Source organism: Cyrtonyx montezumae, unplaced genomic scaffold (assembly GCF_038088225.1).
Source record: "Cyrtonyx montezumae isolate F1298 unplaced genomic scaffold, pur_monq_1.0 scaffold_3, whole genome shotgun sequence".
Classification (NCBI taxonomy): domain Eukaryota; kingdom Metazoa; phylum Chordata; class Aves; order Galliformes; family Odontophoridae; genus Cyrtonyx; species Cyrtonyx montezumae.
In genome coordinates this window covers 157594638-157609383 of record NW_027072034.1, presented here as the reverse complement: position 1 = coordinate 157609383, position 14746 = coordinate 157594638, and the positions used below count along the sequence as shown (strand labels likewise).

Below are 14746 nucleotides of genomic sequence, written 5' to 3'. Positions count from 1 at the left end.
AAACTGCCTCTACAGGAATCTGGTATTTGTTTTTTAATTAAGCAATAAATAAATAAACCCTCCCAGCTGCAATCCTTCGCATTATTTGCAGGTGAATCAGTCTTGTGATGAATCAGTGATGAATCAGTGATTCATCAACTTTTTTTGCTAAGCACTGAGCAATTTTTCTGAAGACACACTGCAGGGACGCAGAAATCCCCCCGAAAGACGTAACGTGAGCAGACCTGTGAGCAAAATGTGAGTGCAGTCACACGAGGAGACCAAAACACAGAGATGTGGGGTGGGATGAAAACGTGACGGGAAGGAGGCTTTGGAAAGTCCTGAGATCCTGAAGCCATGAGCATGGCAGCCAGCTATCAGCCACACCTACCGAAGAGCCGCCTTAAACACTGCAGACACTTCTGCCTAGGATCAAATTTAGCCCTACAGATTTTAAGCTCCTCTTGTTGAATAAAAATAGTTACCATAGAAACAGCAACATTGCGGAGTAGCCGGTCTAACTGAATACACCTTCTTCGTACAGCTCGGCCCGCTGCAGATGGCACCAGGGCAAAGATCTCCTCCTACACAGCACAGGCTTTGGTTTGCCTGGGTGGTGGAAGCACGCGTGGCTGAGGCAAAACAGATTTTTTTTTTAGTATCTCACAGGAGAATTTCAGTATCTGGGATTGCCACACCATTTCACAAGAGTTTGCTAGTGAATCCTTGCTGTGCCACACACTCTGCTTTCATTTCACAAGTGGGAACGCTAATCCAAGCGCTCAAAATGAAGCCATCAGTGCCTCTTCTCACACCTCTAAATAACTGCCTTAGTTGTGATGAGGGACCAAGTCTTCACAGAGACAGGCCTGGATAGATTCTGCCCTCACTAACATCTCACTATTAAAAAATCCATGTAAATTTGTTAGAAGAGAGAAGATTTGAAAAAATTCTATGTACACTGTGGATTGCAGCCTTCCAGAAAAGAGACCACAGCTGACTATTGTTTCCCCTTGAGAAAGAAAAAAAAAATCTATTTTTGGACAGACAACTTTTGGGCATCACCCATCCCCTAAATGGGAGTACCTGTGCTCCAAGAATCACAGAATTGTTTGAGCTACAATGGATCTTGAAACGTCATCTACTCCAACTCCCCTGTAATGAACAGAGACACTTATAGCTAGATCAAGGAGCTCAGAGCCTGGCCTCCACACTGACCCCTTTCAGTAGAAAACACTGCCATGGACAAGGAGATGTGGCATTCAAGACCAGACTGGATGGAGCCTTGGGCAAGCTGTCTGTTGGGAGGCAACCTTGACTACTACATATGGGGCAGAAGTAGATAAGGATCCCTTCCAATCCAAGCCATTCTATGATTCTGTGATACTTCAGGTACAAACTATCTCATACAGAACTAGGATGCCATATATGAATTGGATCGGGTCCTTTTTCTAACCTCACACCATCCTGAGGGACCAGCAGTATGTAATGGAGAAAGAAAAGCACATATGCTAAATGTGCAACCAGAAGGATACGCAATACAGCAGGGTGAAGGAGCTGGTTCCTACTCAGCCCATCTGCTTTACTTGAACTCCCTCTAGCATTTCTCTTCCCAACCTAACTTTCATACAGTGAGGCCAAACAGACACTTAGGCATCTCAGTGCTTAACTTCATTTACCCTCTTGGATCACTCTTCCTCACGCACTCTTTTGCAAAGTCCAAAATCATGAGGAAGCTGTAGAGAATTGAAGATTTTTCAAAGATAGTCTTTCCATCAGATTCCATCTTTACTACTGGATAAACAACCTTGCTTTCAAGGGCTGGAAAGGCAGTTCAGTAAGTAAAGACCTTTTCAGGATAGTCTTAATGATGGTTATTAGGTTTTACAAAGATAAATGGCTTTAATGAGCTGAGACAGGAGTGGGTCAAAAGCCATATGAAGAGCGGAGGGGACAGGAGGCCACGCAGGTTGTCCAGCCAGGTGAAAAAGCAGCCAAGGAGAAGGGCTGGCAAGTGCTACGGATGAGGAAGAACAGATGGAGTATAAATAATCTGGCAGCCAGCTAACTGAGTGGCGACTCATGGGTTATTAAAGCACAGCATGCACAGCAAGGGCCAGCCAAGCCATCAGTGCATGAACAGGCTAGGGATTGCTAACATTCGCATTTGGCTTCCATGCAAAATTAAAAGCATGGATGCTTTAACCTGCTGTATCAGCATGTCCTTATCCACTATAGGGATAAAGACTGAAAAACCCTGTTAGATTTCAAGGCTGTGCATCTATTCAAGTCAGAATTGTCTGGGTTAGATACTTAAGAGCAGAAAAGCAGCCCTTGAGATCCTCTTCCTTAAACTGAAACTCCTCCAGATGACCAAATAATGGAAGCAAACATACTAGAACACCTGAAGAATGCATTAACTTGAGAGATGTCATCTTCTTCTTTATACAAATACATTATAAAGAAATACTTCAAAACAAAACAAAACAAAAAAAAAATAACATATTTGGAAGAGGAAGAAGCTCTTTTTAATATTTATCCTCATGTTTTTGACTGTGGAACACACCCAGCCCTGAATTATAGGAGGCTGCTTTCACCTTGTCCCTCCATCATTTTCCACAGGAGATTCCTATCATCCCTTTTGTCTGAACATCATTTAATGCTATTATTAACAATCATGGGAAACACCTAAATGCTCCAAGCCAGCACAGCCACAAGTAGTACTAGGGGAGATTTAGATCAGACACCAATTAAGAATCACTTTACAGAGAGGGTGGTTAGGCACTGTTTGCCAAGGGAGGTGATGGTAACCCATCCCTAGAGGTATTTAAGAGATGTGTGACACAGCATTAAGGGCCGAGGTCCAGTGATAAGACTTGGTCAGGTTGGTGGTTGGACCTGACGATCTTGGAAGGTCTTTTCTAACCTAAATAACTCTATGATCTAGAAATAGGATCTCACTGGGCTGGTGCCAGTGTAGAGAAACAGCTGTTCTTTCACTTGAGAAAAAAATTAAAATGTGTGTTCAGAGGGAAATAAATATTTGGGCTAAAAGTTTCTGTGTTTTGAGTTTTGCTTCCTGATGCCAGGCTTCCTCTTAGAAAGCACCATGGCACTGCTGAACCACTGATGTTACACAGCTTTAAGCTGGTCTTGCTAACAGCATAACCACCTTTATTTATATCCAAATATTTGGACATTTTCTCAGGTGTGCTCTGAGCCACCAATTATCCCAGGCATTCCGCCAAAGTTAGCATCCCTAAAGCATCCCAAAATCAGGACAGAAACAGTAAGGGACATGCTTCCTTGGGTTGTGGCTTTTTAGAAGAATTTAAGTTCCTAAACTATTTAAACACACTTGAAAAAACAGTCTGCATTTACTTTTTTTTTTTTTTTGAGAATCAACTTGTTTCCTAAGAAGAACAGAATGACAATATAAGCTTTTTAAAGAAAAAAACTTTCTCCAGGAGGTGTAGTTTGCAAAACACTATGTTTAGTAGCGATATAATAGTGACATTTTCTAGCAGTTGAATATCACGTTCCTTCTCAAAGGATCCTGAAGTGTTTTACAAATGCTTTCAACATATGGCCAAGTGTAAAACAGCACCAGAAAAAAAGGAAGATCTTGCTTGCATCCTTCCCTCTGATTTTCATAGCCAGCTCATAACATCTCATTTCTGGTGCCCTGATTTAGTGGGCATGGTAGTGACGGGCTGACAGTTGGACAAGATGATCTTAGTCATCTTTCCCAACCTGAATGATTCTATGATTCCTTGGATGCAAAGAGGGGGGTGATTGGGCCAGGCTGGATAGGGCAACTTCATATAGTGCCTGATTTAGTGGTAGGCAACTCTGCCTGCAGCGACAGGTGATTGGAACTACATGATCTTCAAGGTTCCTTCTAACCCAACCCATTCTACCATCAGGACTGTGTTTTCACAAGAGATTTTTGGGTTTTCCTGCTGAAGACCATTACACACAAGCTCAGTTCTGCTATGTTGCTGAGCAGTGATAATACAAGCTCAAATCCATGGCATATGATCCCAGGCAGAACCCAACTTTACGGCATGAAAAACAAACTGCTTCACCACTAACAGTAATGTTGTGCTCACAAATTCCTAAGAGAAGCCACTTTTCCCACTACAAATGGTTATGGTTGGACTAGATGACCCAGGTGGTCTTTTCCAACCTTAACCATTCTATGATTCAACAAATAGAGACCTGACTTTCCAGCACCACCACCTGGGACCAGTTTGATGCTGTGTTCCTGACACTGCCCACCACCAAGTACATCTCAAACAACAGCAATTTAAGTTGCAATCCAGCCAAACAAATACGTGTGTGTTCACTCCAGGGACTGTTCATGTCTGCATGGCATATATACACTTTGCTGATGGATTTCTGTAGGGAACGTGGAATGTAATTGCTCCGTTTATCAATTGGGCAGTTTATCATGTCAGACAAAGTAAACATCTCCAGCTTTCCAGAGGAGCAAGATCTTTAACATTTGCAAGCTGTCAAACTCTGTGTTTTATACCTCATCTAACACATGACAATTATAGTAGCACTGAGTCCCCTGGCACCATGTAGAGACATTACTTCTGTGCTGGTACTAGGAAGAAAGAAAAAGTATTTGGATTCAACATTTTTTGCTGGGCTCTTCCGGGGTTCTTACTAAAGTTTTCAAGTGTGAATTTTGGCTTGCCTTGAAAGATAAGACAACAATATTCTCATTCAGAAAGACTTTTCTTAACTTACGTTTAAATCATTGCTAGAGGAAGACATGCTCACAAGCATAGATAATCTTATGTATTTTACTCCTTGATCAACAGGTAGTAGATGGGGTTGACTCATTCTAAATGGGGAGAACAAAACAATACCCATTCATTCAGCCTCCAGCCTGCCCAGCACAGAAATCAGGGACCCAAACAACACCAAACGCTGAACTCAGCTTTCCTTGTGAATGGCTTCCACAGCACAAATAAAGAAGCTATACTGCCCTATCTCTGCCTTTTTGTCATGTATGGCTGCAAGCATATATCCTTTTGGACCATTCAAGCATCCCAAGGCACTGAATTGCCCAAGAGGAACACCCTTGCAAGCTCCAACCACGAAGCTCAGCCACTGGGGATCTGCTGAGTTTAGATTTATGACCTTCATGCAATAATTAAAATAAGTGGGTATAAGTTTAGCATGCTGAGAAGAGGCTGTAAAACAGCTGTTACTTATAAAGACAGAAAAAAAAAAAGAAAAAAAGGATGTTTTACGAGCCTCATCAGAAAGATTCTTCAGTCTTTCATACAGACAAGAACAAAATTTACACATTAGGCATTCCCTATTTAATACTTGCCCCATACAATTTCATCTTGAAATTGCAAAGTTTAATAGTTTCTGGACAGAAGCACTGTATGAAAAACAGCGGCAAAGAATCAAAACCACTTCTGCAACAACATGGGACATCTCAAATGCTTCTCTGTATGAAAAGCTGATAAACAAATTTTCCCCATTCATCTCAGCCTAAGCAGGGCTTTCACAAGGTGGCACCAGGTTGCTGTGATGTACCAGAATGGGGCATGCTGGGTGCCTTCTCCCAATCATACGGGTGTTTTGGGTTGCCCCAATGTCACAATGCTTATGGGAGGGAACCCAAAAGGTATCTACACTGGATAAGCCAGGAGCACTGGTGACTATTGTGGCTGACGAGGAGGATCAGTTGGTTATGAAGTGAATTTTGGTATTAGGAAAAAATTCTTCTCAGAAAGAGCGATGAGGCATTGGAACAAACTGCCCAGGGAGGTGGTGGAGTCACTGCCCCTAAAGGTGTTCAGGAAAAGGGCAGATGTAGCACTGAGGGTCGTGGTTAGTGATCATGGTGAGGACGGGTTGATGAACAGACTAGATGCTCTTAGTAGTCTTTTCAGATCTTAATGATTCAATTATTCTATGATCTGATTCACTTTACTGGAGACAGCAGAGCAGCACTGTACTACAGCACACCTCCCCACATACCCCTCCAGCACACCACATCAAGGTTGCAACATTAAGAAGTTTGGGCACAGCTAGAAATCTGGATTATCTGGAGCAGCCATGATTAATTTCAGTGTGGATTTGGATAGGATATTAAAGCCAGTGCCTCAGGGCTGAAGCGCATCTCCAACTATTAAAAATCAGATTGAGTGCAGAAAAAATGACACGGGAGAAAATTATCTTCTGCTTCCACTACAGGTCCCTGGAGGAGGTTTCTCTGCTGTGTGGCTTAGAATCAGATGAAAATTTGAGCATAGGGGCTCACAGAAAGCTGAGTTTACAAGTACTTTCATAATCATAGCTCTGTGCTGTCAGGTTGTGAAAACTCAGGTCTGCATAACTAAACACATTAAAAATGGTGTTGGAGAAATGCTGATGTTTGAGAAATCGTGTTGATCACACCCCTCCACTATCTATTAAATGGAGAAGGCAAGAAATCGTGTCTGAGAGCAGAGTTCACACAAAACTGCATTTTATGCAACCATCTCATTTGTGATCCTAGGTAGCAATGTATTAGGGCAGCTACAAAAGTAATGCCTCCTATTTTATTATGTCGTCTCATGACATCAGAGGCAGATGTTGTTGGCAGAGCAGTAGAAGTTGAACCTTCCAACCAGTATTCCATGACATTTTGTTGCCATATGACAAATGGCAGCAGAGGGGAGGTCTGACAAAATGACATCTGACACGGAACTGCATATGAAGCAAAGGGCTGGAACTGAACTCTTCTATGCAGACAAAATTGCACCCACTGACATTCATCAACCCTTGCTGGACATTTATGGAGACCAAACAGTGAATATGTACACTGTGAGGTGGTAGGTGATGAAACACTGTGAAACAGTCATCTCCATTGGTGCAAATTTTATACAAGTGGCATGCAGGCTGCTGCTCATCACTGGAAAAAACTCACAGCTAATGGTGATTATGCTGAAAAATATTAGAGAATTTGCTCTGTCAAATAGTGTCACTGTGCTCTTTGCATCTGTTGTAGTTTTCACGGAAATAAATAGGAGGCATTATTTTTAAAGCATTCTACGTAACTGAAAAAAGTACACTTTTTACCTTGAATACTTCCATTGGAAGAGGAAAGTTTGCTGCATCATTAAGGGATTTTTCCAGAGCGCATTTCCACTCAGATATCGTCTTCAGAGAATAGATATCTAAAGCAATCATTAAAAAAAATAATAATAATTAAAAAAATACTAGACCAAAAGGTAAATGTTTGGGAATCAAAGATTTCCAACAGCCTAAAGTTACTATGACATAAAAATGGACGGTTCAATTGAAACGAACAGCACGTATATACACCCAAGCTGTACAATGTGGATAAATTCAATGCGAAAGCAAGGAGCAATGGCACACTTAAGGAAGATTGTGTTCTGTAGGTTGAAGTAAAACCCAGGAACATACACATTATTCATTTTCTGTTGAAGAAAAAAGAACCATATTATCTCATTATTTGAAAATAACAAAAATACCAAATGTTTTCCTGTTTGAAGAGCCTCAGGTTTGGAGTTAATATTATTTATATTTGAACAAAAGCAGAAATACCCTTAACAATGCTTCTGTTCATTGAAAATTCACTACTGCACGAGTTTTTTGCAGGAGGGTAGGTGTGGGATGGAACATTTCAGCTAGGTATCTACACAAACCCATCCTTGCTATCTGACTGAGCATCACATCAATTCAGAGACTTACTCTTCCTGAATTCCAATCATTACATTTTTAGGTAATGTCTCCACAGATTCACACTGCTTTCAGTGAGTTTCTTTACACAGGTTTAACATTATTAAATCATTATATTAGCAAGGCTTTTATGTTTCAGAGCAGTGAAATGGCTATGACCAAGGGAAAGAAATGTAGAAAACAATACTAAGATGAAGAACATTATACTGGATTTACTTCTACCCTAGAAAACATATAGCGATCCTGTATGTAACAAGATATTACCAAGCATTCATACCAAGGTCTTCAAGAGACAAGATAGGTAGAAAGATTTTAACAACTATCAAAATGGAAATGAACACTTACTTAATAATAAACTTGAACCTCAATAAAGACTGAACAGTGCAAAGCTTTGCTTTTGTCAGTGGGGCTTCACTCACTTCTAACACAGTTCAAGTCTGTCTAATTTGCATTTAAATTCCGTGCATCTAGGAACCATATATATTTGCAGGCTACCAAAGATTTACTGTGGTATCTTACAATTCTAAAGGAGGAAATAAAAGAAACATATATAAAAAAGGAATTGGCAAGCACTGTCACCTAGCACTGACAGTACAAGAGAATTTTATGCTCTGATTTCAATAGATTTAAGACCTTATCAAAACAAGACTTGCAGAATCACTCACTGGAAGTGGATGTATTTATACTTCCACTGTATCAAATTCTGCTACTTCAGACAGACATCACGGGTATGCGTATGAATTTAAACACACTTAAAGGGAATCATTAACCTTTCAGGGCTGTATTGTGAATTCCTCAACTGTCTGGTTATTAATGGGAACCTACATTTCCAGCCTTTGTTTACAGCCACGTACAGAGGTCACAAGTGTTAAGAAATTACCTCTTCATCAAATTGTTCATTATTTTGTAGTGCCTACTTCACCAGTTTTCCTCTTACTTAGAATCATAATTGTTGAGGCTGGAAAGACCACTAAGATCATCTAGTCCAACCATCAACCCATGTCTGTGACCATTGTAGACCATGCCAACTCAGTGCCACGTCTATTCTTCTGTGGTAAATCTCCAGGGACGGTGACTCCACAACCTCCCTGGGCAGGCTGTGCCAATACCTCACCTATTTGCAGAAGTCTTAAATGGCTGAAATACAGGAAGGGAAAGGACCCACTTTGTTTCTCCCTTTTGGGCTGAAATGATGCCAAAAACAGAAGTAGTCAGTAAGTCATGACTTCACCCCAGCCTGTTGCTCCTACCAGTGTGAGTTTTGAGTTTCAGAAAACCCAGATGGATGCCTGCCAAACAGAGCAGACTGAAAACAGAAATTTATCTTCCATCATGATGGCAATGGAACACAGGAGAGAAAGAAGAAAAGGGCAACAATGCTGTGAAGGGTCAGGAGCACAAGTCTGACAGTGAGCAGTTGAGGGAACTGGGATTGTTCAGTCTGGAGAAGAGGAGGGTCAGGGGAGGCTTTATTGCTCTTGCAACTCCCTAAAAGGATGTCATGGCAAGGAGGGGGTTGCCTTCTGCTCCCAGGTAACAGTGATAGGAAAAGAGGGAATGGAAAATGAGAAATTGCACCAGGAGAAGTTTAGGTCGGACATCTGGAAAAATTTCTTCTCAGGAAGAGTGGTGAGGCCCTGGAATAGGCTGCCTGGGGAGATGATTGGGGTCACCATCCCTGAGGTGTTCAAGAAAAGGGAAGATGTGGCACTGAGGGACATGGTTTAGTGGGCATGGTGGGGCTGGGTCAGTGGTTGGACGAGATGACCTTAGTGGTCTTTTCCAACCTTAACGATTCTGTGACTGTACGATTCTAATGTGGCCTTTGGAAGTGACTCTGTGCAACAGCAGTGGAAACAAGCAGCAACTTCCTTGGTGTCAACAAGCTTTGAAAGATTAATACAACCTCAACAGTTTCAATAACCAGCAAGCAGTATTACATGCACATTTCATTAGACAGTGGCAGTTAACTTATGCTGGCAAGTTTATGGACACTAAATCGCACGGTTAAAAGAGCATAAAGTATTTTGTTTAAGTGATAGTGTTGCAGGTAATTGAACAAAGTGTACTGTGTCAATCTGTATTTAGGTTAACAAGGAGTAAGCAATTAAAATGACTGCCAATTTGTCTTTAAATAGAAAGTAACATAAAACGAGACTGCATAAATAGTTGAGGCAAAAACTATCAGTGGCTCTGTGTCAAGCTGCCTCTGCCAATTTGGGGTAGCAAGGAGGCTTATCTTGGATTCAGATCCAAGTGAAAAAAAACAAAAAAGTGCTACCATCTCTTTACCACAGTTAAAGAGCCTACAGGACATATAAGGCTGATGAAAAGTACCCAGCTGAGAACACAGCAGGGATGTCATTTCCTAAAACTCTCTGTATATTCTTATACCTTAAGTTGATGCCAGGATGCAGTTAGCTTCAGAAAAGAAACCTCTCCACCCAAGACTCCATAGACGTTCAGAACAATGGGATCTCCTCTAGAGGAGGATGTCCTGCATCTTGAAAGAGTGACCCCAGACTGCTGTGCAACACAATAGTCAGCTTGCCAGGTGCTAGAGGCAGATCAGCACAGCAACACCACAACCCAGACACACTGGGAAATAAAGCTAATGGTGCATACACCATTTCCAAGTCAGGGGTTGGTAAAGCACTGTAATAACCTGCAGAGAAGATGTGTAACTGAACATCCTCATTTGATACCAATTAGGCATACAGTCTAGTTTGGAAGTTCTGTGTCCTCAGGATCTCTTCATAGGATATTTCTAGTAGCTTTTATAAGGAGTCTAAGTGTGCTCATTTTATCAGTCAAGCAGTCTCAACAGTTTCAGAAGTTCAAAAGTTAAACAACCAGCTCTGTGCTCATTCCCCTCAACCCTCTGAGTGGGAAAAAGCAAGCTTATGAAGATGTCATTTCATCTGACCTATAACAGAATGACTTAAGACATCCTCTTCTCTCCACTGATCATAAAGAAAAAGCAACTGATCATGTCAAAGCATCATTTCAGTGCCTCTAACAATGCCAAGCGAATTGAATCTAATGTAAAAAAAAAAAACATTACCCACAAATTGTCACTCTTTCCTAAGAAAGTCTACACTGGTGACACCAAAGATCTTCCCAAACCAAATCTCAATAACCACAGAAGTCAGCAGAAAAAAAGGAAGCAGGTAGGAATGTGTCCCTGGCAAAATGTCCTGGTCTGGCAGCCTTAGGAAACCACATTCTGTAACAGACTATCATTTAGTATCTTCAACTCAAAGTTTCTTAAAGCTCTCTGCTGCCCAGCACCTCATCCTGCCAACTCACTGCTGCTTTCTGTCTGCTTGTTATATCTGTTTGTTATACCACAGTCTTGTAATAAGCTTTATTTATCCACTGTGCTTTATGAGTATGCTGATGTTAGGTGGGCATCAAAAGGTCAATACTATCCACTAGGTCACAAGTTGAACTATCAGCATTCCTGCCTCTTGAGATGCATCCAGTTCCTATTTCTGACTGGTTACTCCCTGAAATCCAGAGCCTGACAACTGGATAGCCCAGAACAGCAGGAATGGGTTGCTGAAAGATCCCTGGGGGAAGACTTCAGGACAGGACTCTAGATAAAATGGAAAGGCTCACATCTGAAGAGTCTTCTCAGCAAACTCCAGCAAGACAAAAAATCCTAGGACATTAAGTCAATGTCAGCAAGAAGATGTGTCACTGAACTCAACAATAACAATGCTCACTAAAAGGGGAATGGATAAGAGAAATGGCAAGGAGAGGAAACAGATTCTAAATGAAGACATGAAAAGAAATGTAGAAAGTAGTTAAATCAAGGAGAGAGAAGGAGAAAAATACACAATTTCATCAAATAGAGTCCAGTAAGTTTTAAAGATGAGACAACTGCGAAGAAGAAAAAACAGAAAAGAGAGAGAAATCAGTACAGAAGGAAACAAATGGATAAAAGGAAAAGGAGAATGGAATAGACAAAGAAGTACAAATGTAGTTTAGGCCATTTCTGTATTGATTAACCAAACCTATACAGGCCAAGAGGTTTCAGAGATGGTCAATGAAAGGGTGCTTCTCTGTAACACAGATGCTTTGTGAAGTAACTGAGAGTGATATTCATGCTCTCCAGCATTCACATCTAATTTAGAAGTGATGGAGAACATTGATTCCCACTCCTCTTAGAAGAAAAACACACACTTCCAAAAAGCATTCAAGATCCCAAGTTAGATACAAGACCCATTCAGATTTGTAAACAGCACGTATCAAGGTCTTAACTACTCTGAATAAAGTGCAAGGTATAAAAGTCACCTCAAGAACATTCATCCAAAGGACAGCTACCTTCCTTCCATCATTAATTCCCTTGAAAACACTTCATCTATGGCACAAGAGGAATGAAGCACAGACAATTTGCCCATCCATATGGGAAAAAGTGGAGCAGGCCTGCTGTGCCAGAATGAATGCATTAACCCAGAATGCACATACCTCAAGTGAAATAGTGGCTCTTGCAAACTCAGCTTAGAGGTGCAGACAGCTAGCAAATGTGGGCATTACTTCACAAGAACTGCTGAACAGCTCTGTGGTCCCTAAGCATAAGCAGCAGCTTTAAGAAAAATACTGGGACTGCATACTTCCAGTCCCAAAGCAGAACACACATCCCACATTATCTAGACTTGTTATGTTTAACCAGATAATAAAGAGATCTCAAGTCAACCAACTCAGCCAACTCAAGACAAACTAATTTGAAGTCACACGCCCTGTGCAGAGAGAAACTCAGTTTTTAGAAGTTTTCACAACGTTTTGAACAATAATATTAGTGTGGTGGAGAAAAAACACCATTCCAGCCTTCCCCCAGTGTAATAGGGTACTGCCTGCATGGAATCGCACCTCCATACCTAGTAAATACCTCTGCAATCATTTCTCCAGAAGGCTGCAAACAATCCTGAGCCCCTGCTCTGCTCTGATCCCAGAGCCTTATGCTGATTACCAATTTTAACAATCCTCATTTTTCTCCTACACCTACAGTCTTGCACTTCTTGCATCACCAGTTTGATTATGTTCCCTTTGCTGATTTCATTTGACCCCCAAACTCTACCACTGGCCACCTCATAGTCTAGCCTGCTTGTGCCTGAGTGTCCCTTGAACTTCTCCTGCCCTTGGGTTTGAGGGTTCCATTTGCTGACTTCAGACTGCTCAGCTGGAGTACCTATCTCACTCCTTCCAAGCTTGTTTTAAGACTAAATTCAACTCCAAAGACGTTCTTGTCCAAGTTGCAATCTCCTGCTATTTCAGGGAATGGTAGGGTTTGGAGGGGACCTCTAGAGACAACCTAGTACAACCCTCATACTTGCAAAAATCTTCCTCCCTTGGAAATAACTCAGAACAAAAACAGTGGTCTTTTAAATCTTCAAGACCCATCTACCACTTACTCAAAGGAATATTTCTTTAGCAAGTCACCATATTCAGGCAGACATCTTCTGAGTTGGTTACACTCAAGGCAGGTCTCAGCATCAGTACAACCATGTCACATCTGGATGTGAAAGACCTACACTGAAGGGACCGTAAATACCCCAAAACACTTTCTCCAGCCCCAGAAAATTCCATGGAAGTACAGTGCTATCCAAGAGAAATGTGCATGGCCATAGAAAACAGACTGGCAAGATGTCTTTGGGTGAAGGGAAAGCAAAGAGCGTAAACTATGCTGAGAGATGTCACCTAAATCTTGGAGAACAGAAAATGGAATTCTAGTGAACCTACAGAAAGATCAAGAAGATCTGGACACCAAAACACCACTGCAAGGGCCTGGGCAAGCAACCACATCCTCAGACCATCTCCATCAGCTCTACCTCTTGGCGCACAAAGCTACTCTTACTGCACACTATTTCCTTCCAGGAGTGAGCAACACCAACCTCAGTTCATTAAATACATTTAATACAGTTTACTTGACCCACTACTTCAAACCCAAATCAGACAACTCTTGCATGCAATTTATGTTCCAGTTAAAAACTGCTGACAAAGCAATGTGAATGCCGAAAAATAAATGTGGGTCAGAAGAATCTTAAAACATATCACAATCATAAAAAAAATCACAAAATAAAACAGTATTTTTAGAAGGGTTTTTTTAATTTATTTTTACCTGCAGGTGGGTCCATTCTGTATTTATTCTCTTGACACCAACCGACTGGTCGAAGTCTGCAATCCAAGTAAAACAACCACTGGTCATAGGATTCAGTCTCCTCCAATCCCACATAGCGAAGGCGTAATCTTCCTCCAACATTTTCAACCACACTAACTATCCAGTACTGAAAGGGATTCTGGGAATCCTGCAGCTCTATTAAGGAATCAACTGTAATGAGGTCTACAGGGTTTTTTCCTCGCAGAGGCTGTTTGAATAGAAGCAAAACTCCTTATTTTAAACTTTATTTGAAGACTTCTCAAGGAAACAGATGACAGCAGAAGATTATTTTTGTTTTTCACACCATCATCCAAGCGATCAGCAAACAGTCTGTTCTTCTTCTATTTTACCCAATGTCTTCCAAGTGCAAATTCAGAAGTAAAACAGAAAACAACAGTTGTGCTAATTTCTCAACCGACATCATCAACAACAACAACAAAAAAAGAATAGTCAGAGGTGGAACAGCCCATAAGGCACATCCACTTAGGATGCTCCTGAACCATGCAAAGCTCAGCTGAAAGATTTCGAACCAAATTCTCATGATCTTTGATTCTCATGAACCAAATTCTCAATGATTGCAGATGATAAGAACCAACCAGAGGATCGGACCCTGCTGTATACCTGAAAGGTAACTACTTTGGGCATGACACTGAAATCACCCTCTGGGCACTGATCTTTCCCACCACAACAATTGACCTTGCTCCTACCAGAATGTGGAGCAAAATGTTCCCACTGTCATGATGGAATTTGTCTTACAGTGGCTTTGCAACCATTTGCATGTGTTTAACTTTACACCTTCAAAGTTGCCGACCGCAGACATTAAAACAAATATGTGGTATTTTTCAGAGCAATACCTATGGAGCTCAGTGATTTTCTTCCGTGACTGTG

At 41.3% G+C, this 14746-nt stretch overlaps 1 protein-coding gene across 2 annotated transcripts in view; it reads right to left on the bottom strand.

The window, feature by feature from the left end:
- Nucleotides 1-14746, bottom strand: part of SFMBT2 (Scm like with four mbt domains 2) — a 93425-nt gene that overhangs the window by 40986 nt on the left and 37693 nt on the right. For both annotated transcript variants that reach the window (XM_065743778.1, XM_065743777.1), the window contains exons 5-6: nt 13820-14066; nt 7072-7169 (exon numbers count right to left, since the gene is read on the bottom strand). In XM_065743778.1, the coding sequence (XP_065599850.1) occupies nt 7072-7169; nt 13820-14066 (345 nt within the window). The remainder of the gene's footprint in view (nt 1-7071; nt 7170-13819; nt 14067-14746) is intronic.